We start from the raw sequence: 26,061 nt of genomic DNA, 5'->3' as shown, positions 1-26,061 counted from the left end.
TTTTTTTCCTAACGGGGCTCTGCCTTGGTTCTTTATATTAAACCCTGCTATTGCCTTTCTTTTGATTCTGTTCCCCTCCTTACTGCTGCAAAACACTCCTTGCACCTTTCTGTTTGGTGCACCCCTCTCCATGGCGCTCAGTTTCTTCAGTGGAGGCGGCAGCGCAAGCCATGCAAAATACTTTGATATCCGGTGAGTCTGCAGCATCTCGGGATCTCGGCCCTTGGCCCGAACTCTGCTAATTCGCTCATTCTTCCGACTCAGCCTCGATGAAGACTACATCGTTTTTCGCGGAGGGGAGCAGGAGGCTGCCAGCGCCCATTTAAGTGGGAAGCTCATTCTCTGTCTGTCGGAACCGATTTCAACCAAGCACATTCGGCTTCACCTTACTGGGATATCGCGGGTCTGGTGAGTTTGTGTCTTGGATATTTTTCCAGCCGGTTAACGCGGCAAGAGATGGTCTGCTGACACAAGCTTTTGCATCGACTAGTTGGCATCTCCCCTCAAGCTCGGCTGGCGGCGGGCGCAAGAACTGGAGGGAGCGCGTGTTCTACGAGAAAACCTGGAAATTCAGGGACGCGGGCAAGAGTAAGACCGAAATCCTTCCTGCCGGCAACTATGAGTATCCCTTCGACGTCATTTTGGAGGGGTCGATGCCGGAGAGCGTCGAGGGCCTTTCGGACACCTACGTGACCTATCGCTTCAAGGCGGAGATCGGGCGCAAGTACGCGAAAGACATCATCGTTCGGAGACCGCTCCGCATCATTCGCACGTTAGAGTCTAGCGCCCTTGAACTTTCACACGCTATGGTATGTGGAGTGCTGGATCCTCGGCTTGTCCGTCACATGCGCTGACATTTTCTGAACAGTCCGTCGAAAACATCTGGCCGAACAAAATCGAATATTCTATTAGCACACCGACGAAAGCCGTCATTTTCGGCACAAGCATCCGAGTCGATTTCAAGCTGATCCCGCTTCTCAAAGGCCTCGGAATTGGGCAGATTGTTTCGCAGCTGCTAGAAACGCACGACCTCACTCTGAACCCAGAAGATCCGGATGCGATCCGCAACACTTACAAAAACACGAGGACAATCGTCAACGACGAGCATACGATAGATGCTGACCAGAACCTGGAGATCATTGATGAGGCGGCGGAAGGGTACCAATTCTCGCGCTTGTTGGATCTACCCAAAACTTTGGCGAGATGCCTGCAGGACACAGACACAAGGGGGATCAAGGTCCGACACAAGTTGAAGTTCCGGGTCCAATTACTCAATCCCGATGGACATATTAGTGAGGTACGGAGGCGCCGTTTCTGCGTTGTTGGAAGTATCTAACCATGTTCCTAGCTACGAGCCACTCTACCAGTATCGATTTTCATCTCCCCCAATCTGGCGATCGACGACAACAACACACTCGTCGATGTTACTCCACAGGCTACACAGGCTGCAATCAACGACATTGCGCAGCAGGCTCCGCCTCTGTACGGCGAACATCAGTTCGATCAGCTGTACAGCGAACTTGATCCTTCCGGCTACCGAACACCGGGCCCCGGAAGCGGCCCTGGCACACCATTTGGAACGCTTAGCCGAAACCTCTCTGCCGAAAATCTCGCGTCTATGAACGCAATCACTAGCACTGACATTTCTGCTACTGCCTTGCACCACCGTCTCCAGAACCTCGATCTCCACGGACACAGCCGACTTTCCCCGTCAGAAAACGACCACCTAGGAGTTCCCTCAGATCACGGCCCTGCGTCCGGCTCCAATACCCACGGCTCGAATACTCACACACCTGGAAGTCCAGAGCTCTCGCGGCGAACGTCTGACGAAGTCGATCACGATCATTTGCCCTCGGGAATGGCCACACCGTTTCACCCTCACTCTGCCGAATTGGAAACACTCAGCCGTGTTCCGAGCTATTCGACTGCGGTTCGTTCTTCTGTGCGCCCGCACGACAACCAATTGCCTGACTACCAAGATGTCATTGCCGAGAACGTCCAAATGACAGCTCCTCAGTCACCGCAGCAAGTGCATCTCCGGGGTATCGGCCGAGGATCCGATTATTTCAATGCCCCGATGGACTTTTTTCATCGGCCTGGCTTCCTCCACTCGCGGTCTCCTAGCCATTCTGACGACGAGCGCCGCGTTCGCCTTGCCCAAGCACGAGGCAGAGCATAATCGAGGTCGCCTTATCCGGATCTCATTCTTTTCCCAACTGCATGCGCTCAAAATCACGTTATTCTTACGATATCCACTCGAGAAAACGATACCCGCCGCCTCATTTCTAGCGCGATTACGACCAAAAATTTATCCAGCGCTGGACGCTGGTCTGCATTTCTTTTATAGACTCTCCTAATCTTCTTATTGGCGAAAGTAGCTACACGGCTACGCTTTTATTTGTATTTTATTTCGATAGCATCCGCTCTTCAAGACGAAGGCGATGCTCTGATTCATGTCGCTGCTCCTAAGACTAGGTCTGCGCAGGGCTCTTTTTTAGGCGTTTTCACATAGATGGACTGGTTTACCGGGACGCAAGTCATGACAATAAACTTAAGGGATATATAGCCCTTGTTGACGACAACGCATTAAACGACTTATGAATGCATGCTATTCATTTTCCATTCCTTGCAGGGAAACACTAGCATTAGCAGCATCAAAACGATATGAAGAATACGGGGCATATCAAAGTGTCAACTCTGAAATTGTTAACAACATCATCAAACTCCTGAGCATCTGATGCGATACGAAGTACTCCGGACTCCGCAGGAGATACATGGTCCTGCTCGGTGCCTGCTCAGCCACACCTAGAATTCATAACTCTAATTGTGCTCACAACTCTAATTGCCCACAACCTTGGCTAGCCGCCGGAGATATCAACCGCCATGTTTCGACTCTCAAAACGGGAGATGGAGATGTGAGACCAGCGCGTCGATCAGCACAGCCACAGCTAAAAGTTCGATTGTGATAGAAGATTGGTTAATCGGTCGAATGGACCCTGTTCTGAGCATGGACCATTGCCAGCAAACTCCTGGCGGACTTCTTAACCGGGAATAGATGAGGCAGATCGCAGGGTATGTCGTCAATGGCTAAGGCGGTGAGCTGCCCCTCGTTCAAAATCCGGACGTTTGCATCATAGCTCTCGAATTTCTTCCCCTTCCCCTTCTCTTCTATTCCCAGAAACAATCCCTTTATCTCTGAGCGAAGTAACCCTATCTTTATTGTTTTTGCATTCTTCTTGGATTTCCCCGTTCCTATCCATATCTCACCCATTCAGCCGTTCTCAGCTCTCCTCCGGTTGGGCCGCACCGACCCACTCCTCCACTTGGCTGCCATCAGAAGAACCGTCTTAGGCCAGCCAGGGAGCTTAGTTTCGCTCGATCGCCCTCGAGATTTAATTATCCTTGCGGCTCCGGACTTCGGTGTCCTTTCCCCCCTTTTCCCCAGGCACCGACCGGTTGATCTGCCAATTTGATTGTCGATTCTTCGGGGAGCTCCCTTCGCCCATATCCGCTTCCGCGATAGACGCCAACATGTCGAACCTTAGCAGTCCCGTCGACGGGCCGAAGCTTCCGTACCGCTCGAACACCCTGAGAACTGTCAGTACTGGCACGGAGCGCCGGGCTTCAATGAGTGAGGATGAAGCTATCCCGGGCTCCGACAGCAATGAGGTATGCTATCCGATATCTCTATCTGGTCCTCGGATATCGCTGATATGCTTGTTCGTGTATAGACCACCAACCTCCTCATCGAACGATTGCGCGCTTGGAAGCATATGTGCGGATACCTCGAGGACTATGTGGCTGTCACAGCGAAAGTGCAGAAGGGCATGTCGAAGGATTTCGAGAAGGTCTTGAAGGTCTGAGCGACCCGGTTTCATGAAATATCTGGCGGGATGCTGATTGGATGTAGACGGTGAATGAGCCGCTCAAAGAGGGACACCATTTCTCTCAGAGTGCCGGAGGTGTCTATTCGTTCTTTGAGAATATTCGTGCTAATACTCAAGTATGATCTCTATACTTCACACGACACATGGAATCTAATGAAGTGGAACATAGGGCATGATCAACCTGTACGCCGACGGCGAGAGGAACCTCAAGACCTCCGTGCTCCCCACGTTGGAGAAGCTGCACAAGGAACTCAAGGCAAAGTCGAAGGAGCTACAGACTGGTGCTTCCAAGGGCGCAAAGGCTGTGGAGAAAGCTCGGAACCTGACACAGAAACACATCGAGCTCCTTGGCCAGAAGACGTCAGCGTTGGATTCTGCTGCCGGGAATAGACTCGAAACCGCTCATGATCCGTACCTTGTTCGTCGCGGCATCATCCATCGCCTCAATAAGCAAGTCATCGAGGAGAATAATAACCGGCAAGAAATTATTGCCGTGCAGAACAACTTCCAGCAGTTTGAGGCGCATGTCCTTCAGGTCGTTCAGGCCGCAATGGACCAACTTGTTGTATTCATGGGCGGGCAGTCGGATCGTCAAAAGGCCATGTACACCGATATTCTCGGCACGTTGCAGCGTATTCCTCCCGAGTTCGAGTGGGTGAATTTTATTACCAGGAACGACTCAACTCTCGTCGACCCTGATGCGCCACCAAGAACCCTCGCGAACATCACTTTCGCCAACCAAGACCACCGCACCACGCAGCCTCTGATCCAGGGGACGCTCCAGCGGAAATCGCGTGTCCTGGTCAAGGGCTTCACCAGCTTCTTCTACGTTGTCACACACGCCAGATATCTCCACGAATTCAAAGACAACGACGACTTCCACAAGGATCCCGCTCCCGAGCTGTCGTTGTACCTACCAGACTGCCACGTTGTCTCCATCGACGAAGTCAAGAACACCTTTACGATTAAGGGTAAGGACGTGTCAAGTAACGTCGTCGGGAACGCTTTCCACACGAACACCGAGTTCGTCTTCAAGGCCGGCTCCGCAGCCGATGCCAAGGAATGGCTGAAGGTTATCAAGGAGGCTGCCCACACTCCTATCGCCACAACTACTGCCGCAGCTGCTGCCTCAAACCTGACATCACCCATCACCTCCCCAATTAGCCCGGCCCCATCTGCCACCGGCGCTGCTCAACCACCCGCCTACCCCGAGAAGGAGACCGCCGCGCAAAGCCCCGTCTCCCCGGCTGCAGTCAGCCGGACAAACACCACCACAACGACAGGCGGCGTTGCGGATAAGGTCCCCTCTCCAGTCTCCGAGAAGACGGAGCAGACCGCCGTAGCTGAGAAATCGTGAGGCAACTGTACTATTGACGATTTAAGATGCATACTTTTCTCCCGCTCCTCGTCCATCCACTTCTATTTATTTCTTATATATATCTTGATTATATTGTTGCTTTGCATCTGATGGCTTCTGTGCCCTCCTGAGCTGACTGACATCCTGGATATCATATAATCTCATTGCGAGTGTGCCTTTCTGGTTAGGTATTCGCAGAAGAAAATTCTTGGTTACAGAGCGCTTCGTATTCACCTTTGATGATATACGTATCTGAATCTAATATTGACGAGCAACCTCCTTCTGGCCAGCCCGACCATCGAGGACGCCATAGTAGGATACTTTGCGTTGGTAAGAAAGGCACGCGACCTTATACATCGGAATCACGCACTACTTTAGGAATCCTACACAAAAGCCCAGCACATAGCTGTAGACAAAATACATGAACCGCGGGTCGACCTGAGCATATATGTACTGCATAAGTAACACAGAAATAAGCAAGAGTGAGGGACATGACACTATATTCAAACAACTCGGAACACTGTCACTATCATACCAGTACGAAATCCAATCCTACATGTCTGACATATAAAGCTAATACCATCTCACATGATTGTTTGCTTCCCAAGACCAGGTTCATCTCCTGCAACCAAGTGACAGGGGTCGCCTGAGGTAATAGGTAGGTAGGTGCGCATGACGCACGTCTGTATGTGTGTATATTATGGTATGCATGCGGTGAGTGGAGGAAAGACGAGGTCGGTCCTTAGCAGAGGAGATATGGTACAGGGGCGTGGTTCGTATATCTGTATACAGTGTACGTATGTACCGTATACATATACACCTGTACCATTACCTCCGTACGGAGCAAATCCGCTCTGAATCTCATCACATCACATCTGTCAACCATCCAGAACCCCCCAAGCCAACCCAAATGAGAGAGCGAACGACCTAAAAGTCCTCCGGGCTCTCCAAGTCCTCCAACTTCTGACTCAGGAACCTACCCAGCGCCGCGGACTTCGACTCTAGCGCAAGTAGGATCGACGGCGGCGTTGAGAGGTTAAGGCTCGCGAGGCGCTCGAGGTCCCGCGAGCGGTCGACTTCGTATTGGGATTCGAGTTGAGCTTCGGTCATGTATTCGCATTGTGTTTGCGCTTGCGGTTTTGGTGTGGCGGATCCGTTTGCTGTGCCGTTTGTTGGTGTTTGGGAGTGAGAGTGTGCGGTTGGTGTTGGTGTTGATGCGGTGACGGATGTGCTTGTTGGATCTGCGGCGGAGCCTTCAGGCGCAGAGTCGGTTGGAATATTTGAGTTGGCGGTTGAGGAGGAAATGTGCTGGTTATCCTCTGAAGCGACGTCCTTGACCGTTGACGGCCCGACGGCGGCAAGGAGGACCTTGTCTGCGATCTTGGTCACGACGGCGACGAGATCGTCGAGCTCGAAGACGATCGAGCCTACGTCGCCCAGTGAGACGGACTGCGCTGTGACGTAGGATGAAGGGTGGCTGGCGGGGTTGACGCCGGTGAGGTTACCGCTCGAGGCGGTCTTAGCATAGCAAGTGTATGCGGCTCCGTAGGTGGCGCTTAGGTTGCGGAGTTGGCGGGAGGGAAGGGAGGAGGCGTAGGCAAAGATCGCGCCGTTGGTGGCGAAGACGCTGTGTTGTTAGCTCAAAGATCGGCGGGGTGACGGCAAATGCGATATATGTGAGAGAAGGGAAGCAAGGGGTGGGCAGTGGATGGACGTACAAGATGGAGGTGATCTCTGGTGGCGAAAGGTTGTCCTCTAGTAGATCGGAGAGGGCCTCCGCGTCGAGCATTTTGATATCAGGTAGACCGGGGATCATGGTGTCGTCGTCCACGTCGTGGTGGTCGTAGCACTCTCCGACGGCAATATCTTCTTCGGAGCTGTTCTCGTCAAGCTCCCAACCTTTGGGCGGGGACCAGGAGCAGTCTTCTGGGAAGAAAAAGTGGTTGTCCCAGTAGTCTTTGTCGTCGACGTCGTACTCAATAGGCTCTGGCGAGTAGTCGAGCAGGTCCTGCGCGTATTGAACCTGGCTGCGAGCCCAGTATGGGCGGTGAGGGTCGGGAAGAGCAGTGGGTTTACGCGAGAACCCAGAGTGAACTGGATGCTTGAATTCAGCCATTTTGCCCGTGCAGCGAGGATAGAAGGGTGGGGTAAGAATAGGAATAGTAATAGTAATAAGAGGATGATATGATACGAAGAGGAGCCAGCCCAGAAGAGAGAAGAGAAGGAGGACAAAAGAATAAGTAGGCAGAAGTAAGAATAGATATACAGGGATTATGACATGTATATAGGCAGCGATGAGGATGGATGATGTCGAACGTGAGTCAAGTCAACAGTCACGACGGGTGGCAGCAGCCGGCAGCAGCAGTAGTAGCACGAAGGGTACACAGGAAGGGGGAGACACGGCCCTTTTCACTTGTCGGGCGTGCCCAGCTGGGGGACGAGCACGGAGCGCCATTGGGAGATCTAGGCTCATGATCTTCCCAAGCCATCGTCAACTGGACGAAGATTGACAGATGCAGACGACTCAGACAGTGAGGCGTATTAAAGAACGTGGGGAGAAGGCTGAGTGGGGGAAGCTACTAACATACAACGTACAGTTGTCGCAGGGTGGATTTGGGACGGTTGACCACGGCCACCGAATGAGAAAAGGTAAAAATAGGGGGGGCGGCAAGGGAAATCTGGGGGCCAAGCAAAAAAAAGAAAGAATAGGAAGAGATAAACAGGCGATGCGAAACTCAAATGGGTGACATTTCATGTGCAGTCGCGTGTGGAATAAACCAGGCCCAGGATGGAGATCCCGGGCGAGAGAACAGCAGAGAAGATCCACGAACCTTGCTGGGAGTCAAAGCCTCAAGGCAGCACCAGTCAGACGATAATAAGCAGTTGATTATTGCAGTCAGCCGCAGCGCGAGGGAGATGGATGGGCGAGAGTCTTGTTGGTGTTGTTCTGGCTGACACTGACTTGTCTGGGAGCTCGAGTGGAGGTAGCTGTTTTGGGTATAGTCCCGGCGCCGCCTTAGCAGCTATAATCTACCGAGTAGAGACCCACAGATTCTACGAAACACTTGTAGTGATTTCTCCAGTACACTTGCATCAGCCAGGTTAACAACTCCGCAGAAGCATCAGATGATTCAGTTGCAGTGGAAAGTTGCATGGTCATGCGCGGCCTCAATTGTAGCCGGCATGGCCCAGTCTCAACTGTGATCAAGGCAGCCGAGCTAAGCGTCGTATTACTCACAAAAAAGGACTCTCTTACTCTTGCCATGGTCGCGGAGCTTTCCTCGTCCAATCGAGCTTGTCGTATCGAGGATCTGAGCCCAGCAACAAAGTTTCCTTCCTTGCTTCTAGCTTCGGACCCTTTCTCGCTATCCGTGACTGCCGCGAGTCTATTCTCGATTCATGCAAATGCCCTTCTCTGCTCTGAAACCTCGCGCCAGCGGATCCCCCGGAGTCGACTCAGAATCAGCATGAGAGATTTTTCGCAGCAGGCATATTTCTTTTTCCTCCGCTCCTCCTCCCTGGAGTCTGCGACTCTGCGGCCTCAATTGCTGGTCGTGCCAGTCCTTGCCCAATCCAGCCTAGTCCTTGTCGCACTAGAAACGTCAGATGGCCAAAATCAGCACGATTGGTTGCACGCTCTTTGAACCGTGAGACTTGGCTTTCGGAAGGAGTTGGCAGGATTGCTGGTTACTGAGTCTTCCAGAAAACGGGATAGATACATCGCCCGTAGGCTGGGCCCGAGGCTGCCGCTAGCTCGTTAGCCTGCACAACTTTTCAAGGATCATGGAACGGTCCTCTGTGCGGGAGAACCCTTTAGTCTGCATCCACTTCTTCAATTTATGGGTCCGCCGGCTGCTGCAGGCTCTTCTTTGCAGACTCGAATGCGACCTTGCAATATCCGGGGTTCCATATGTCTTATGGGCTGACTAGCACCGGCAGGTTGCAGACCGATTTGGACGAGTCTAGAATGGCTCCCGGAGAGGACCTTCAACGCCCCGGTGGATTTCTTATCGCTGGTTCCTGTGAAAGGTTTGTTAGTGAGGAATTTAGTATGAGAGTGGGATGGATATGGATCCTTAGACAGGGACTCGAGCCGTGGTGGACACCCACGCTCTTTCCCCTTTTGGGCCGGAGAAGCGCACGTGGGCTTTGAGAAGTGAAATATCCATCTTATGCCTCTGTTCACAATTCTTGCCCACAGCAATGCTGAAGTCAATAGGTATGTTTCCGCGCTTGCCTTTATCAAATACGCTGACAACTGAGATCATACTACGTCAGCAGGTATCCAATTGAATTCAATCTGACGGAGACTCTAGGGCTTGAATGGTGCATGTATGCGTTCTCGCGTCCACGACTCTCCTCGACGCAATTTCAGTATCGAATAAAACATATTTCGCCCCACTAACCTCTTCGAGAGCCGTGTTGCGAATGCCTAACCGGCTGATTTTATCTTAGTCCACTTCATACGAATAACCTACAGTTTGCCCTATCAAATACATCATTGGTCTTTTGCTAGAAACTTGGAAGCCCTAGCCTGCAAGTCACTAAACTTGGTTTCGACCGCCCCAAAACTGAGGCCCTGTATCTCGACTCAGAAGATCGACCTCGATACTACGATGACAATATCGGCGGCGCCAAACATCATGTACGTCTTCCAACCAATGTCGTCCAATGCACTGGGCGCAATGAATTTGAGGAGCATGCCACACACCTTTGTTATGAATGTGCGAATCGCCAATAGCCGAACCCCGCAGAATTTGTCAAGATATCAGCCGTAGACATTATGGTCAGTGGGGTGAGCCCAAAATGATAGGCACCTAAGAACATAAACACCGCGGCTAACGTGGCATATACCCCCGATATCTCGTCAGATTTCCGGAGCCGGGAAGTCAGGCCGCCAAGGAGGAATAGGAAGATGGCGAACAGACCCAGACTTAGCGAGCAGAGGACTTTACGTGGGAATAGTCCATGTACCACAAGGCCACACACCCAATAACCAAGGCCGTTGCAGTGAGGATGATAATAACCTCCAGTCGAGTTATCGGGTCCCTGATCCCAGCTTGCGTCATCATATCCCCAGAACGGAAGGTGGTCATATTGTCACCGCAGAGCATAATGATGATGGGAAACATTGTGATCACAGGCGCTTGCGGTTGGCCTTGATAACCTAAGCCTCCAATAGCCCGAGCTGCTGCCTATAGTGTTGAATGAGCGATTTCCTGGATCTGATCAAGTACTCTCTCGTTTCCATGTGTGTTCACAGCGGCTAGGACCCCAAGAGCCTCTTTGTCCCGGTCTTGGCTCACAAGCCACCGCGGCGATTCGGGCACAAAGCAAAGACTCGCTCCAGCGGACTACTTGGGGCGACTTGGAATAAGCTAGCAGACAGTGCTTCTCCTGACGATTCCTCTGACATCTCGCTCTGTCTCAGACGATGACGAGGAGACTCAGCGCGGGCTAATAGTTCTTGCTTTGAGCCTTCTATCAGAGCATTCTTTTCAAACGCAACTCTGTCTTTTTGCAGCTTCTTGCAGCTGAGCAACCACTGGATCAGGTTCAGTCTGGGTCGTTCTAAGTCATAATTGACAGGCTACGGATTAGGTGCGATGCACCCAGACCAAGTGCCGCCTTGATAGTTGTCTTATCCTCCATGATCAACCGGAATATCATCGACATGAAGAACTCTGACACCCGCTCCGCCTGCTGCAACGGCAGCTCGTTCTGTTGGTGTCTCCGGCACTCAGATTAGCTTCGACACTAGCAAGACAAATACTTGACGTATGATGATGAAGTGGCAGAAGAAACGAATCTCATTGTGACTTATGCGAGAGCTTGCCAGGATCTGCGTCTGTAGCGCGGTATGCTGGTGGGAGAGAGCACATATTTACTCGAAGCACCTATAGATCGTCGCAAATACTACTGTCATCCTGTAGCTGGGAGTGCACTCTCTGATTGGAACGACTTTTAATCGAGAGAGGCGACTATTTATACCCCATTCCACTCCTTCAGTATATCGATGTACCTATACTGAGGGCTTGTGGTCACGTGGTATTGGAGGCTTTGCTGCCTGAGGCGGCAGTTTTGACTTTGACATTTCATGTCTATCCTGTCTAAGGCCTGGGAACTTGCCCAGGGGTCAGGGTCTGAGGCAGTGTTTAACATGCTTGGTGATTATATTTCCCTGAGCAACCCTTTTTTCTCCGGTAGCATGTTGAGTGACACCACATGTGACACAGGGCTTGCAGAGAACCGAGGTATGTCCTACTATGGAGTGTTTCAGCCTGAACGTTATGGAGTTTATAGTCTAATAATACGTCAGACCACACCAGATCAAGATGTGGTTGAGCCCCATGGTAACAATTCCCCATCATCTGAAGCCCACTCGGAGTCACCGACAGCGAATCGGGAAGCCGAGATTATGCGATCACATCTCGATCGCCACAGCCAGCCGAGGTTGGCATTGGCCCTTATGCCCTCGCTCTTTGTATTACGTTGCACGCCCTCTTATTCAGCGGTAATGCTCTCCTGTCGGAGTCCACCCTGAAGCACCTAAAAGAGCCCCTTGCCCAAATCTTTGTTGGACCATCCATCAACCGTGTCCAAACACAATGGCCGAGATCCCAGAGCCCGCTGGGCTGCCGTTCATCGGCAACGTTGGCACAATCGACCAGGAATTTCCCCTGGGGTCTATGGTAGCTCTAGCAGAGGAACACGGCGAGATCTATCGACTACGATTCCCCGGACGAACGGTCGTCGTCGTATCCACCCACGCACTGGTCAACGAAACTTGCGACGAGAAGCGATTCCGAAAATCCGTCAATTCGGCACTCGCCCATGTCCGCGAGGGCGTTCACGATGGACTCTTCACAGCCCGGATGGGAGAAGTCAACTGGGAGATTGCGCATCGAGTCCTGATGCCGGCCTTTGGCCCGCTCTCCATCCGAGGCATGTTCGACGAGATGCACGACATTGCCAGCCAGCTCGCCCTGAAGTGGGCGCGGTACGGGCCTGACAGCCCCATCATGGTCACGGACGACTTCACCCGTCTAACCCTGGATACGCTGGCCTTGTGTTCGATGGGATACAGATTCAACAGCTACTACTCGCCTGCGATGCATCCGTTTATCGAAGCCATGGGTGATTTTCTTACAGAGGCTGGCGAGAAGCCGCGGAGGCCACCCTTGCCGTCCGTGTTTTTCCGCGGTCGCGATCAGAAGTTCCAGGAAGATATTGCGGTGCTGCGAGATACGGCGCAAGGGGTTCTCAAGGCGCGCAAGGAAGGGAAGAGCGATCGCAACGACCTCCTTGCGGCCATGCTGCGGGGCGTCGATTCGCAGACTGGACAGAAGATGACCGATGAGAGCATCATGGATAATCTTATCACCTTCCTGATTGCCGGCCACGAAACTACCTCGGGCCTTCTCTCATTTGTCTTTTATCAGCTGCTGAAGCACCCAGAAACATACCGCAAGGCGCAGCAAGAGGTGGACGAGGTAGTTGGACAAAGCGTCATTGAAGTATCGCACTTGTCCAAGCTTCCATACATCACCAGTGTCCTCCGTGAAACCCTTCGTCTCAACGCTACCATTCCTCTATTCACAGTTGAGGCCTTTGAGGACACCCTTCTCGCGGGCAAATACCCCGTCAAGGCGGGCGAGGTTATTGTCAACCTTCTAGCCAAGTCGCATCTGGACCCCGAGGTCTACGGAGACGATGCGCTGGAGTTCAAACCAGAGCGTATGTCCGACGAGGCTTTCAATGCACGAGTCAAAAAGTTCCCCAATGCATGGAAGCCATTCGGGAACGGGATGCGAGCGTGCATTGGACGACCGTTCGCCTGGCAGGAAGCACTCTTGGTGATGGTCATGCTTCTCCAGAACTTTGATTTCTCCTGGGCCGATGCCAACTACGACTTGAAGTATAAACAGACATTAACGATCAAACCGAAAGACATGTATATGAAAGCAAGCTTGCGCCACGGCCTCAATCCAACTACGCTTGAGCGTCGGCTGGCTGGCCTTGCGACGACGGAAACGACTACACCAGCAAATGTTGTCGCTGACTCCGGGGACACTTCTGCCTCGGGTTCTCGATTGACTATTCTATATGGCTCGAATAGCGGAACATGCGAAACGCTTGCGCGACGGATTGCAGCCGATGCAGCTTCCAAGGGAGTCCAGGTCAGGCGGTTTGATGGTCTTGACAGTGGCCGTTCTGCGCTTCCCACAGACCACCCTGTCGTTATCGTGACCTCTTCATACGAGGGACAGCCGCCTGAGAACGCAAAACAGTTTGTTTCCTGGCTGGAAGAATTGGAGCAGGAGAATAATGGAGACACCCCGCTCAAGGGCGTGGACTTTACCGTCTTTGGCTGCGGCAACAAGGAATGGGCGCAGACATTCCACCGCATCCCCAAGCTGGTTGACAGCTTGCTGGAGAAGCTGGGGGGCTCTCGTCTCGCGGAGATGGGGCTCGCGGACGCATCCGCCGATGAGCTCTTCTCTACCTTTGAGACTTGGGCTGACGATGTGCTCTGGCCCCGTCTTGTTGAGAAGTATGGGACAGTAGAGAAGGACAACCAGTCATCTGCCAAGCAGGAGCCTTCTGCGGCTGTAGCAGTGACGGTCTCTAATTCTCGCACACAGGCCCTGCGCCAGGACGTGGGCCAGGCGATGGTTGTGGAAACCCGGCTACTGACTGCGGAGGCTGAAAAGGAGCGGCGCAAGAAGCACTTGGAAATCCGGCTGCCAGAGGGCGTCACCTACACGGCAGGCGACTACCTCGCTGTGCTGCCCATCAACCCTGCTGAAACCGTGCGTCGAGCGATGCGGCGGTTCAAGCTGGCCTGGGATGCGCAGATCACCATTGCAGCCTCAGGGCCGACAACGGCCCTGCCGACAGATAGCCCCGTGACGGCATACGAGATCCTCAGTACCTACGTGGAGCTATCGCAGCCTGCCACTCGCAAGGTAAGCCAGAAAAACCCAGCAGCTTAACCCGACTGGACAACTAGACTAATAAACGCTTTTCAGGACTTGAGAGTTATGGCCGATGCAAGCTCGGAGCCAGACGTTCAGAAGACTTTGCGTACCTACGCGAACGAGACATACACAGCCGATATCCTCAGCAAGAGCATCTCCGTCCTTGACATCCTCGAACAATATCCTTCAGTGAATCTCCCATTGGGATCCTTCCTGCTGATGCTCCCATCCATGCGGATGCGCCAATAGTCAGTTCCAGCTCTCTTTTATAACTTCACTTTGCTCCGAACCCATTACTGACAATGAACCAGCTCCATATCCTCCTCCCCCCTACTAACTTCCACCACCGCCACAATCACAATATCCGTCCTCGACGCACCCTCGCGCTCCCGCGCCAACGGCACCCGCCACCTCGGTGTCGCAACCACATACCTCGACTCCCTCAGCGCAGGCGACCACCTCCAGGTCTCAATCCGCAAGAACCCCTCCTCCGGTTTCCGATTACCCAGTGACCCAGAATCCACGCCGATGATCTGCATCGCCGCCGGGTCGGGCATCGCTCCCTTTAGAGCCTTCTTGCAGGAGAGGGCGGTGCTGATGGAGCAGGACAAGCAGCGCAAGTTAGCTCCCGCACTGCTCTTCTTCGGATGCCGCGCGCCCGGAGTAGACGATCTGTACCGGGGGCAGCTGGACGAATGGCAGGCGGCGGGCGTTGTGGATGTACGGTGGGCGTTTAGCCGCGCGGCTTCTGAGAGTAACGGGTGTCGACACGTGGATGACCGGATCCTGGCGGACCGTGAGGATGTAGTGCGCTTGTGGAGGGATGGTGCGAGGGTGTATGTTTGTGGATCGGGGGCGCTGGCTGAGTCGGTTCGCGGCGCGATGGTTCAGGCCCTGAGGGATGAGATGGAGAAGTCAGATGATGATGGTAGCAGTGGTAGTGGTGTTGACAAGGCGGAGAAGTGGTTTGATGAGCAGAGGAATGTGAGGTATGTGATGGATGTCTTTGATTAGGCTTCCGATGTGATTTTATTCTGTCTGTTGAAAAGGATCAAGCTTGCGCTATGTATATTAGGGATTATTATGGTTCTGGTATAGAAGAGATCGATATGACTTCAAGTTGTCTGTGATACAATCCTCTTGTGTTTTCAGAGACGATTTCTGCGCAGGCTGCGTCTTTGGCTCCGCACTTATGGTCGCGGTCAGGATAGCATTTCTCTGGCTCGGCCTTCAAGTTTACTCGATACATTCGGGAACTGATTCTTCGACTGACAAGACACTTGCCTGTGAACCTCCTTTTGTGACTGCAGGGATGTTCTTATGGTCTTCTCCTCAGAAGCAATTTGTCTATCACCTCGGCGCCTTCAAATCCATCCTCTCGCAATCCAGCAGAACTCGACTCTTGAGACAAGAATCAGATCGGAGATTGAGATCCAACCACTTGAACTCTGAAGATTCGCAGGATCGCAGCGCCAGCAAAAAGTAAACATGCTGCAAGTGACATGTTCGAGCTCGGGACTCGGCGCTCGAATCACCATGCGCAAGCGCCTTCAGCTCCCCTCATTTCAACGATGCGATTTGCTGGCGCCGGGTCTACCCCGCATGCTCTTCAAGAATCAACTGCATTATTGTGAAAAGGCGCGCATTTAGGCTACTGTAGCGTAGCACAGATCGGATCGCGAGGAGTTCGTCGAAATACCCCCGAGTCTGAACTTTTAGGTTGCATAGCTCTTCTGTCTCGAGCACTTCCTCATGACCCTAGTATGGAGAGTCCCAGTCAATCCTGTTCTATCTGCTCTATTGGGCTCAATTGCTCATAGTGCTCGTCTCATATCGCGGTATGGATCTGGGCTTTTGGAGCTCAACCGGGACCCCAAGTCTTCTAGGCACTGCAGGACGAGTTAAGGTGCTCATCCGCGAATGTCACGCTCTTACCCTCTGACCCCGTCTACAATTGGGACAATCAGCTACACGTCGCTCCTTGCATGCTGGCCAAGCTACCCTAGATGCATCACCCCGCGATTAGGCAGATCTCAGCTAGCCACGCTGCAAAAGCACCTTGTCCAGGACCCCTTGGATTCTCATATATATCCTGGTAGCTGGCCTTTTTATTTCGAATCCTACAAAGTTTCAGCACAAATTGAGATAATTTATGCTTATGGGAAAGTATACTAATGATCATTCAAAAAGAAATCAACATGGCAGACAAAGGCGACCTCACTCACCAGGCGATAAGCTCGTACTTCATCGGGCCCGAAGCCGAGAATCTCGATGAATTCAAGGCCAACATCGCAACGATCCTTGACGAGCTTGAGAAAGCTCGAAAGGCCTACTTCCCACAGCCGCCGGTTCGTAGCCTACCTCCAAAGACAACACAAAAAGCTACCGTCGTACTAACACCATCACCCCCCACCCCAGGACAGAAAGTTCATCCCACCCGAAGTGAAAAGCTCTAAAGAATTTCAGCGCCTCACCACGAAATTCCGAACCGTCATCGGGCGGGCCGCGAAACTCTTGGGCGAGAAATCCGTCCCTTTCTGGTCGCCCCGGTACCAGGCGCACATGTGCACGGACCTGAGCATGGTATCACTGCTCGGATACTTCATGACGATGCTCTACAATCCCAACAATGTGGCCATTGAAGCGAGTCCGCTGTCGACCGCTGCGGAAATTCTCGTTGGAGAGCAGCTGTGCGAGTTGCTGGGGTATAATAACCAGAAGGGCGTGCAGGATTCCCCGACAGGGTGGGGGCACGTTACTAGTGGGGGGACGGTGGCTAATCTGGAGTCGATTTGGGTTGGTGAGTACTAATCTGTATGCTTTTGAAGTGGTTATATGGTGTAAAGCAGTTGGCTGAGTGTGCAATTGAGCCCGCAACCTGAAGTTCTACCCGCTATCGCTGTATAGAGCGATCACAGAAGGCCAACTGCAGTTCGCTAGGAACGACTTTCTAGTCAAGACGTGCGACGGGGCAGAGAAAAACTTTGCGGACCTCTCGACGTGGGAGCTGTTGAACCTCCGGTCCGAAACGGTCCTTGACCTGCCTAAATTGTTATATGCTCAATATGGCGTCTCGCCAACGTATATTGAGCAAGCGCTGGATAGGTATAACATCCAGACGACCGGCAAAGAGAAGCTCGAGAGCGCCTTTCAGATCGCGAAGCCTTGTCGGTATCTACTCACCAACACACGACACTACTCGTGGCCTAAAGGGGGTGGTGAGTGGCCTTTGACAATATATCTATCGCCTATATGAGTTAACCAGATATAGCCATCGCCGGCATTGGCTCCGAAAACATGATTGGAGTCCGAGTCGACGCAGAAGCAAGAATCGACCTCGTCGACCTCGTCTGCAAGCTCGAGCAATGTCTCCGCGAGGAACAAGCCGTGTACGCCGTCGTCGCCGTAATCGGCTCGACTGAAGAAGGAGCAGTCGACCGGCTAAGCGAGATCCTGCGAATTCGAAAGCGCTTCCAGAAGCGAGGCTTATCCTTCCTCGTGCACGCAGATGCCGCATGGGGCGGATACTTTGCGTCCATGCTTCCGCGAAAACTGAGGAAGCAGGAAGACCAGCTTGCGGGGATATTGACGAATGATCGAGGCTTTGTTCCGGATTTAGGGCTGAAGGTCAAGACGCAGGAGGATTTGTTGGCTTTGAAGTTTGCGGATTCGATTACGATTGATCCGCATAAGTCGGGGTATATTCCTTACCCTGCGGGAGCTCTTGTGTATCGCGATGAGCGGATGCGGTCGCTTGTGACGTGGACGAGTCCTGTTATTAACCGAGGATTGTTGACCAATATCGGGGTCTATGGAGTAGAAGGAAGGTGTGCTGGCCTGAGATCATACCGAATCTGAAGAGGTTGTTACTAACTTGGAGCTAGCAAACCCGGTGCAGCAGCGATGGCGACATGGCTGGCTAACGAGTGTATCGGTCTAGACGAGGATGGGTATGGGGCGCTTCTTAGTGAAGCCACCTTTACATGTACTCGAGTAAGCACTATACGAACAAAATCTGTATGAGGAGCTGAGTAACTAACTCTACCTTTAGCTGGCCGCACACTGGGCGGCAATGACAACGAGCGAGGACTCCTTCATCTGCGTCGCCCTAAACCGCCTCCCCTCAGAGGTAAACGGAGGCGACGTTGAGGGCGAAAAACGATTCATCCGTGAGCAGATTCTACCAAAGACTAACCAAGAGATTGTCGCGAATGACGCATCAATGCACACAATGACCCTCCTGCGTGCTCTGGGGTCTGATCTGAATATCAACGCCTTTGCCCTGAACTGGCGGTACGAAGACGGGCGCCTGAACGATGATATTGAAGAAGCCAACTACCTGATGACACGCGTAATCAAGGAACTCTCCATCAGCACGCCCAACGATGAGCCGACGAAGAAGGACTTCTTCCTTACATCCACGGAGTTCAAACATGAAGAGTACGGAACCTGTGCAGAGCTTTTCATGGATCGTCTGGGCATTGCGCGGTCTAAACAGAACCTGATGGTTTTGCGCAACGTGGTCATGAGTCCGTTCCTGACAGAGCATGAGCTAATTGATGAATTGGTTGGACGGTTCCGGGCAGTGGTCGAGGACGCAGTCCAGGTAGGTCTTTTAAGCTTCCAATCCACTATGGTACTGACCTGCCAAGGTGTGCCGTGACCGCAACTCCATCAAGCCTGATATCCATCGCTTTTACATTCAGGGAACGACCGACGTCTTTTTCGTCTATCGGCCCCGGTTCCAGGAAGCTCGCTTCCGGCGTCAGCTAATCCTCAAAGGCAGTTTCAGCCAGTCTGGGCTTGACGCGTACATCAAGGCCAAAGCGCGAGGTGTTGTCTTTCTCAACACCACTCAGGAAACGTGTCTTGAGGCGTTGTTGAATGAAGTTAGCAATAATGGAGAGGCGTCATTCCAGGGCAACCTGGTTGATGGAGATGGGTGAGTCGATCATTTTACAGTGTACTCTGACACATACTAATCATCTCCCCCTTAGAAACATCATCTCAAGTATAAGCACATCAATAACCCAAATAATCAAAAACCGCTCTCTAAACGCCCGAAACCGCGAACCAGACTACCCACCGACATACATGCCCTTTTATCTTTACGGCTCCGGCTCCCAGCACCACATCTCACACGTCCTCCTCAAATCCCCAAACATCGAGCTCGGCGCCGCAAACATCCAGTTGACTCTCGACACCCCCCTCGACGAAGACGAACTCACCCGCGGCGCAATCCTCTGCCTAACAACCATCCCCGAAGCACCGATGCAACCATTCCCAAGCGCCAACCAGGGCATCAGCGACCTCGATTCACGAACCGACTTCTTCTTCCGGCCCGGCCAGAAATTCAAGGTGAAGATCTGGCGCGATCTAAAGCGCGCCGAGGAAAGTGGACCGAATTTGCTGCCGGCGAGTCTGGAGGGGTTTGGGCCGGAGATTGCGGCGGGGGACGTTCTGCTGCGCGGTGGAGAGGTGCTTGTTGATGCCGAGAGTGTCAACAGGGATCCATTTGATACGGGGGCCGAGGAGAGTGAGCAGTGGCGGGAGTTGTTTAGGAGTTTGGAGGGGGTTCGTGTTGGTGAGTGAGACGGTGTTGGGAAGAGGACAGTGGGTAGGGCAAGAGCTGAGTAGCGTAGAGTGCATAACTGCCCTGCTAAACTTTTAGTGACATACGGGGGCCAGAATTCTATAGAAGCTAAGAAATTACATGCCATACTCCTCAAATATATACCGTGAGATTATTACAGTTGTTATAAGAAGGACACTCTCAATGCCAGTAATATGATAAGGTCTCCAACAAACTCTATACATGTCACCTGCTGCTCAGGCCACGACCTTAACAGGAACCCAAGATACAAGTTCACCGCGAGGATGGACGCAGTAAAGTATCCATCGCCCTGTCTCTGTTCCGCACTTCGCGCTTCGCTCTTTGGAGACCATCCCCGAGGGTCTGGCTCGTCGAGCCTGGTACCTTTATCATTGGCTTCCAGCAACCAAACACCAATAGAATAAACCCGATTATGATGCCATAACGCCTCTTGCTTATTCACACAGAGCAGGGCGCACATGGAAGCTAATTAGATCCCGCTTATCAGCTGCAGGATCGGACGGGGCTGGACAGGGTTACGTGTGGTAGTATATCACCTCATCGCCAAGACAAAGCACGTTTCGTGTCACTCCATCACCAGCATCAAATTCGCCATTTCCGGGGAATGGGGGCCGGAGACATTATCGGCGAGACCGATCGAGTTTTGCGCAAGTTGATCGATTTTGAACAAGATAAATTAAATCGCGGTTCCCGCTGGGTTTATTGTCAGGGGTGAGAGATTGATCATCTACCCTTATCCCACGACAAACGATGTCACCCTTTAAAGGTTTCAGTGAGGGCGGCGAGTCGAAGAGTGATGACGATTTCAACAATGGCAATAATGCGGCGGGCTACAGCTCTGGCTCTGACTCTGAGCCCGTGACGGGTTTGCAGAAGGAGTTGATTGCGGTCGATGAGGTGCTGGCTAGGAAGATGGCGCTGGTCAACGGGGCGATTGACGAGATTGGGATGACGCCGTTCCAGTGGAAACTGTTCTTTCTCAATGGTTTTGGGTATGCGGTTGATTCGGTAAAACCATACCCCCTCAAATATCAAATATCTCTATCATGTTCTGATGTTAGCAGCTCCTCGTCGTCTGCCAATCCATCGCGCAGCCAGCCGTGACGCAGGAGTTTGGGAACCCCAGTGCAAAAGTCGCAGGGGTGGCTCTCGCTTCCCAGGTCGGTCTGCTTGTTGGCGCTGCAGTCTGGGGGTTCTCTGCCGATGTCATTGGTCGCAAACTGGCGTTTAACTCGAGTCTGTTTCTGTGTGCTGCGTTTGTCCTCATCGCTGGCGGCATGCCGAACTACATTTCCTTTGCAGCCATGTTAGTCCCAACCCGAACTTTTTACGCTTGTTGATGTGCTGATAAAAGCAACTAGGGTCGCCATCTACTCCGCAGGCGCTGGAGGAAATTATGTCCTTGATGCTACAAACTTCCTCGAGTTCCTCCCAGTCAGCCACGCCTGGCTCGTCACCTTCCTCGCTGTCTGGTGGGCCGTCGGCTACACAATCACCGGCCTGCTCGCCTGGGCCTTTATGAGCAACTTCAGCTGCGACCCGTCGCTAACAGCCGCCGAATGCACACGCGCCGACAACATGGGCTGGCGCTACCTCCACTTCACCTGTGGCGGACTGGTCCTCGTCCTCAGCATCCTCCGCCTCGTAGCAATCCGCATGAAAGAAACGCCCAAATGGCTCGCGAGCCAGAACCGCGACGAGGAGCTCTATACCATCCTTCTCAACCTCTCCGAGCGCTATAATCGTCCTCTAACCCTCACACTGTCCGATCTAACCAGCCAAGGCCGCGTTCAGCACACCGAGCAATCTGTCTGGTCAGCCCTCCGCCTCCGCTCCCACTTCACTGGCCTCTTCAGCACAAAGCGCCTAGCCTACTCGACCACAATGATAATCATCAACTGGCTCTTCATCGGGACAGTGTCCCCGCTCTACAGCGTCTTCTTACCATACTACCTGCAATCGCGCGGCGCAGACACGGGTGACAACTCCAACTACACGACCTGGCGCAACTACGCCATAAACCAAGTGGCCGGACTCGCCGGCCCCATCATCGCAGCAGCCCTCGTCGAGCTCCGCTTCTTCGGCCGCCGCCGCACCCTCGCTCTCGGGGCAGCAGTTACAACAGCCCTGCAGTTCGGATACACGCAGATCAAGACGCCCGCTCAGAACGTCGGCGTCTCGGCCGCGATCTCGGCAGCCTCGAATATCTACTACGGGACTATCTATGCGTATACGCCGGAGATTCTGCCCTCGGCGCATCGTGCGACGGGGTACGGGCTTTGTGTTGTTGTGAATCGTATTGGTGGCATTGTGGGTGTTCTTGTCGGGAGTTATGCGGATGTGCGTACCACTGTACCGCTGTTTATCTGTGCGGGGCTTTATGGGGCGTTGATTGTTACGAGTTTGTTATTGCCGTTCGAGAGTCGGGGGCGGAGGAGTGTTTAGTTCTGTAGGGGTTGTCTTGTAGATAGGAAGGGAATGACTGGGTTTGTGGTGATGAGGTGGAGGTTTAAAGGGTTTGTGCGATTCTGAGGACTTGTATATCAAGTTCCAGTATACGATCTGGATTCCTGAGACGTAGACTTATATTGTGTGCTATCTCGAGTGTCAGCGTATAAGATTAGTGTTATATGGGCCTGGCTTAGTTAGATTTGTATTGTTGCCTGCGCGCGATGTAAATTCAAGATACTAAGGCAGAGAGAGGCGTTCTTCAGAGCGCCCTGCACTTTAAACTGGAGGCCTCGATTGTCAACGAAGGATTTTAGTAGTCCTGCCATAAGAGCTCCTTCAGCATTGGGTAACCTTCATAACAGACACATCTTATTGGTTTGAGATCGTGTCGTCAAACCTTGATTCTGATCTAGGGTTTGTTTCTCCAATTGTCTTGGATAACGCCATAGATGTGGGAATCTCGTGCTCTCGCGGCGCGTGTCTCGAGGATAAGGAAAGAGGGGTCTGTCAGATGGTTTGTAATCACTCTCCTCTGTCGACATAAAAGGTCGTTCGCTGGGGGTTTGAAGAGAGTTCCAGCATATCCCTGCCTGTCTCAAAGCCGTTGATCGTCTTAAAACTTCACTATACATCAAAATGGTTGTTGGAGCACACACAGGCCTCACAGAGAAGGTCTTCGCCTACAAACCCATCGACCCTCCACTCCAAGAGATTGAACCCCCAAAGGATCGCGCGCTCTTCGCGGACCCCGAAAAGAAGGCTCTCCTGTCAGCGGCGACGAAGGTCAAGCATTTGACCCCGTATATCGGGACCGAGCTGCAGGGGATCCAGCTTAGCAAGCTAGATGAGAAGCAGAAGGATGAATTGGCTTTGTTGATTGCTGAGGTATGATATGGTTATCCTTTATATGAGCTGGGTAACGGTTGATGACTGAGGCTAACATCATAAATTAGAGGGGCGTCGTCTTCTTTCGAGACCAGGATCTCACGCTTGAGGGGCAGCATGAACTCACTAAGCATTATGGGATTGTATGTTTTCATGGCCTTGCTTGAGCTGATGACGATAGTGTGTACTGATATGCGTCTAGCAAGATCGAGATCCTAACCAGGTGGATCCCCGCCATGTAACGATTCTCGGCCGTGGAGGGTAAGCCATTGCCTGGTATGTCCGACGTGCTTCAGAAGACTGACTGCTGGCAGTGACATTCGCTCGTTTGAACATACGAGCAGTGCCTTTGCGGAATTCCACTCCGACCACTCCTTCGAGGTTAATCCGCCGTCGTATACGATGCTCCGGATGGTCAAGACGCCTGAATATGGTATGGAATGCGTTGCGCGCGTGGAACGAGGATTCGCACACTGACTTACTTTGATCTAGGGGGCGATACGATCTTCGCCAGTCAGACTGCACTTTTCGACAAGCTGAGCCCTACCTTTCAGGAAACATTCCAGGGGCTCCATGCGGTGCATAGCTCCGAGGTATGACACTCCGTCACATGGCGAGAATCAGGCTAAACATGACCAGCACGTCTTCATCAACTCGGTCAACGGAGGTGCAACAACATTCAGACTCCCCGTTCGAAGGGAACACCCACTTGTATACCCCCCTCTCCCCACCACCAATCAGCCCAGATCCCTTCCTCTAACAAATGCAGGTCCGAACCCACCCCGTAACAGGCGCAAAGGCCCTCTTCTACAACCCCGCCTTCGTAATCCACATCGCCGAGCTCAAAGGCCACGAAGCGCTACACACTCTCAACTTCCTGCGCGACCATCTGCACTCGGCGGATGATCTGAGTGTGCGGTGGCACTGGGAGGCCGGGAGTGTTGCGTTCTGGGATAATCGCGTCGTTGCGCACCGTGCTATTCCCGGTGGGTATAACACGGAGGAACGAGAGGGAAAGAGAACGGCGGTTTATGGGGAGAAGCCGTTTTTCGATCCTGCTGCGAAGGTTGTCGAAGCTGTTGGTGTTGCTGGGGTAGCGGAGAGGGCTGTTGTTAAGCAGGGATTGGACGGGTTTTAATTCGATAAATCGCTCAATTGAAATGAACTTGTGGTCTTGAGTATCTATCATGATGCTCTGAAATCGTGACCAAACGATTGATAAATGTGGATAAAATACTCTACTAACATAATGAATGGCCTCGCCTCGAGCGCTCGGAGATAGCGTCATAGCGCAGTTGGAGGAACCCCACCTTTTTCTGCGACTCTCCTCACACTTACGACACTGCTCACTAATATAATTTGCTTCCTTACCCCTCCTCTCCATGTTCGGAAAGCGCGCTCCCTTTTCTATCCCTGCCTCCTTCCTCAGGGTCCTCAACCCCAGATTTTCTGTCCTACCAGGTTCGTTTCCACTGGACATTTGTGTTTTGATGTCTCGGGTCTCCACCTCAGCTCCTCTGGAGCTGCGAGCAAATGGCTGACACGTCGCGACAGGTACAAGCAGATCTCTCGCGACCATGGCGACCGATACGTCCAAGTATAAGCTTAACCGTTAGTATCCGCATTTGTGGTTATCGGGAATCGACTAATAATGGCATTTCTACGGAATAGACACCATGCTTCGGGTGAAGGACCCAAAGCGATCGGGTAAGTTTTTGAGACAACGCCAAAGGGAACCTCCAAAACTAACAGAGAATCTTTAGTCGAATTCTACAAATTCCTCGGCCTAAACCAAATCCAACAGCTCGACTTCCCCGAAAACAAATTCTCCCTCTACTTCCTCGCATACACCGGCCCCGAGTCCCTGCAGGGCGACCGCCACTGGACAGACCGCCACGGCGTCCTCGAACTCACCCACAACCACGGCACAGAGAGCGACCCCAACTACACCATCGCTAACGGCAACGAGGAACCCCACCGCGGCTTCGGCCACATCGCCATTTCCGTCGATAACATCGAAGTCGCGTGCCAGAGGCTCGAGGACGCCGGGTACGCCTTCCAGAAGAAACTCACCGAGGGCCGCATGAAGCACATTGCGTTCGTCAAGGATCCCGATGGCTACTGGGTTGAGATCATCAAGCGCCAGGATGAGGCGATCAAGGCGGATTCGACGGATCCGGGCTCGTACAGGCTTAACCATACTATGCTTCGCGTGAAGGATGCGGAGGTTAGCCTGAAGTACTACCAGGAGGTCATGGGGATGACTCTTGTCCGGACGATTGAGAACAAGGATGCTGGGTTTAACCTCTACTTCTTGGCGTACCCCGCTTCCAACCCCAAGGCCCTTGTGAATGCGAGAAACCCTGTCGCCGAGTGGGAGGGTATTGTCGAGTTGACGTGGAACTACGGCACGGAGAAGCAGGAAGGAAAGGTCTACCATGACGGCAACGCTGAGCCGCAGGGCTTCGGGCATATTTGTGAGTGAACCTTTTATATCTTCGCTTTCCATGCATGGAATCTAATTTCCACTAGGCATCTCTGTCGACGACCTAAATGCAGCTTGTGAGCGCTTCGAGTCACTAAATGTGAACTGGAAGAAGCGCCTGACCGACGGCCGCATGAAGAACGTCGCCTTCGTCCTTGATCCCGATGGCTACTGGATTGAGGTGATCCAGAACGAAGCGCTGAAGCGTACCAGCAACTGGTAGACATGCTGTCTGAACAAAAATGCAGTTAATATATCTACTTTATCTGGCAATATCTACACGAATCCACTGGGTCTATTCATTCTAGAAAACAGAACAACCGCTGGCATCTCAGCGTCTCGGACAACCTCCGAGCAGATCACACCTATGACGTAAGCAAGGTCACAATCTGAAGAAAACT

General features: G+C 52.6%; 11 protein-coding genes across 11 annotated transcripts; 9 read left to right on the top strand and 2 right to left on the bottom strand.

Moving 5' to 3' along the window:
- Window positions 1–130: 130 nt before the first annotated feature.
- BJX68DRAFT_253794 (arrestin family protein) lies at window positions 131–2,179 on the top strand (the record flags this gene model as incomplete). The annotated part of the gene is made up of 5 exons (XM_071042776.1): window positions 131–192; window positions 265–408; window positions 491–809; window positions 869–1,297; window positions 1,349–2,179. The coding sequence occupies 5 exons, from the start codon at window positions 131–133 to the stop codon at window positions 2,177–2,179; spliced, it is 1,785 nt and encodes a 594-aa protein (XP_070901865.1).
- Window positions 2,180–3,401: 1,222 nt separating this feature from the next.
- On the top strand, window positions 3,402–5,490 carry BJX68DRAFT_23718 (PH domain protein). The gene is made up of 4 exons (XM_071040142.1): window positions 3,402–3,669; window positions 3,732–3,857; window positions 3,911–4,003; window positions 4,057–5,490. The coding sequence occupies exons 1-4, from the start codon at window positions 3,532–3,534 to the stop codon at window positions 5,242–5,244; spliced, it is 1,545 nt and encodes a 514-aa protein (XP_070901864.1). The 5' UTR covers window positions 3,402–3,531; the 3' UTR covers window positions 5,245–5,490.
- Window positions 5,491–6,032: 542 nt separating this feature from the next.
- BJX68DRAFT_23757 (uncharacterized protein) lies at window positions 6,033–7,605 on the bottom strand. The gene is made up of 2 exons (XM_071040215.1): window positions 6,963–7,605; window positions 6,033–6,871 (listed from the first exon to the last, which is right to left on the bottom strand). The coding sequence occupies exons 1-2, from the start codon at window positions 7,358–7,360 to the stop codon at window positions 6,172–6,174; spliced, it is 1,098 nt and encodes a 365-aa protein (XP_070901863.1). The 5' UTR covers window positions 7,361–7,605; the 3' UTR covers window positions 6,033–6,171.
- A 576-nt stretch (window positions 7,606–8,181) lies between these two features.
- Window positions 8,182–8,982, top strand: BJX68DRAFT_23724 (uncharacterized protein). Its single transcript, XM_071040155.1, has one exon. The coding sequence runs from the start codon at window positions 8,397–8,399 to the stop codon at window positions 8,886–8,888; it is 492 nt and encodes a 163-aa protein (XP_070901862.1). The 5' UTR covers window positions 8,182–8,396; the 3' UTR covers window positions 8,889–8,982.
- A 746-nt stretch (window positions 8,983–9,728) lies between these two features.
- On the bottom strand, window positions 9,729–10,563 carry BJX68DRAFT_231718 (uncharacterized protein). The gene has a single exon (XM_071039386.1). It carries the CDS (start codon window positions 10,374–10,376, stop codon window positions 10,179–10,181), a length of 198 nt encoding a protein of 65 aa, XP_070901861.1. The 5' UTR covers window positions 10,377–10,563; the 3' UTR covers window positions 9,729–10,178.
- A 1,171-nt stretch (window positions 10,564–11,734) lies between these two features.
- BJX68DRAFT_23698 (bifunctional cytochrome P450/NADPH--P450 reductase) lies at window positions 11,735–15,328 on the top strand. The gene is made up of 3 exons (XM_071040102.1): window positions 11,735–14,213; window positions 14,277–14,473; window positions 14,537–15,328. Exons 1-3 carry the CDS (start codon window positions 11,853–11,855, stop codon window positions 15,237–15,239), a joined length of 3,261 nt encoding a protein of 1,086 aa, XP_070901860.1. The 5' UTR covers window positions 11,735–11,852; the 3' UTR covers window positions 15,240–15,328.
- Window positions 15,329–15,353: 25 nt separating this feature from the next.
- On the top strand, window positions 15,354–15,761 carry BJX68DRAFT_231715 (uncharacterized protein). Its single transcript, XM_071039385.1, has one exon. It carries the CDS (start codon window positions 15,418–15,420, stop codon window positions 15,709–15,711), a length of 294 nt encoding a protein of 97 aa, XP_070901859.1. The 5' UTR covers window positions 15,354–15,417; the 3' UTR covers window positions 15,712–15,761.
- Window positions 15,762–16,423: 662 nt separating this feature from the next.
- Window positions 16,424–19,817, top strand: BJX68DRAFT_274171 (pyridoxal phosphate-dependent decarboxylase family protein; the record flags this gene model as incomplete). The annotated part of the gene is made up of 8 exons (XM_071047600.1): window positions 16,424–16,573; window positions 16,644–17,025; window positions 17,096–17,443; window positions 17,497–18,052; window positions 18,110–18,218; window positions 18,277–18,831; window positions 18,878–19,167; window positions 19,223–19,817. The coding sequence occupies 8 exons, from the start codon at window positions 16,424–16,426 to the stop codon at window positions 19,815–19,817; spliced, it is 2,985 nt and encodes a 994-aa protein (XP_070901858.1).
- Window positions 19,818–20,589: 772 nt separating this feature from the next.
- BJX68DRAFT_274170 (MFS transporter) lies at window positions 20,590–22,284 on the top strand (the record flags this gene model as incomplete). Its single annotated transcript, XM_071047599.1, has 3 exons — window positions 20,590–20,847; window positions 20,904–21,145; window positions 21,201–22,284. The coding sequence occupies 3 exons, from the start codon at window positions 20,590–20,592 to the stop codon at window positions 22,282–22,284; spliced, it is 1,584 nt and encodes a 527-aa protein (XP_070901857.1).
- A 642-nt stretch (window positions 22,285–22,926) lies between these two features.
- Window positions 22,927–24,313, top strand: BJX68DRAFT_253788 (TauD/TfdA dioxygenase family protein; the record flags this gene model as incomplete). The annotated part of the gene is made up of 7 exons (XM_071042775.1): window positions 22,927–23,175; window positions 23,244–23,318; window positions 23,378–23,436; window positions 23,490–23,608; window positions 23,668–23,768; window positions 23,815–23,886; window positions 23,945–24,313. The coding sequence occupies 7 exons, from the start codon at window positions 22,927–22,929 to the stop codon at window positions 24,311–24,313; spliced, it is 1,044 nt and encodes a 347-aa protein (XP_070901856.1).
- A 202-nt stretch (window positions 24,314–24,515) lies between these two features.
- BJX68DRAFT_231712 (lactoylglutathione lyase GLO1) lies at window positions 24,516–25,972 on the top strand. The gene is made up of 5 exons (XM_071039384.1): window positions 24,516–24,636; window positions 24,730–24,786; window positions 24,847–24,882; window positions 24,939–25,652; window positions 25,708–25,972. The coding sequence occupies exons 1-5, from the start codon at window positions 24,558–24,560 to the stop codon at window positions 25,881–25,883; spliced, it is 1,062 nt and encodes a 353-aa protein (XP_070901855.1). The 5' UTR covers window positions 24,516–24,557; the 3' UTR covers window positions 25,884–25,972.
- Window positions 25,973–26,061: the final 89 nt, after the last annotated feature.

Source organism: Aspergillus pseudodeflectus (assembly GCF_044049435.1).
Source record: "Aspergillus pseudodeflectus strain CBS 756.74 chromosome Unknown BJX68scaffold_10, whole genome shotgun sequence".
Taxonomy (NCBI): Eukaryota; Fungi; Ascomycota; class Eurotiomycetes; order Eurotiales; family Aspergillaceae; genus Aspergillus; species Aspergillus pseudodeflectus.
This window is presented reverse-complemented; position numbering and strand designations above follow the sequence as displayed.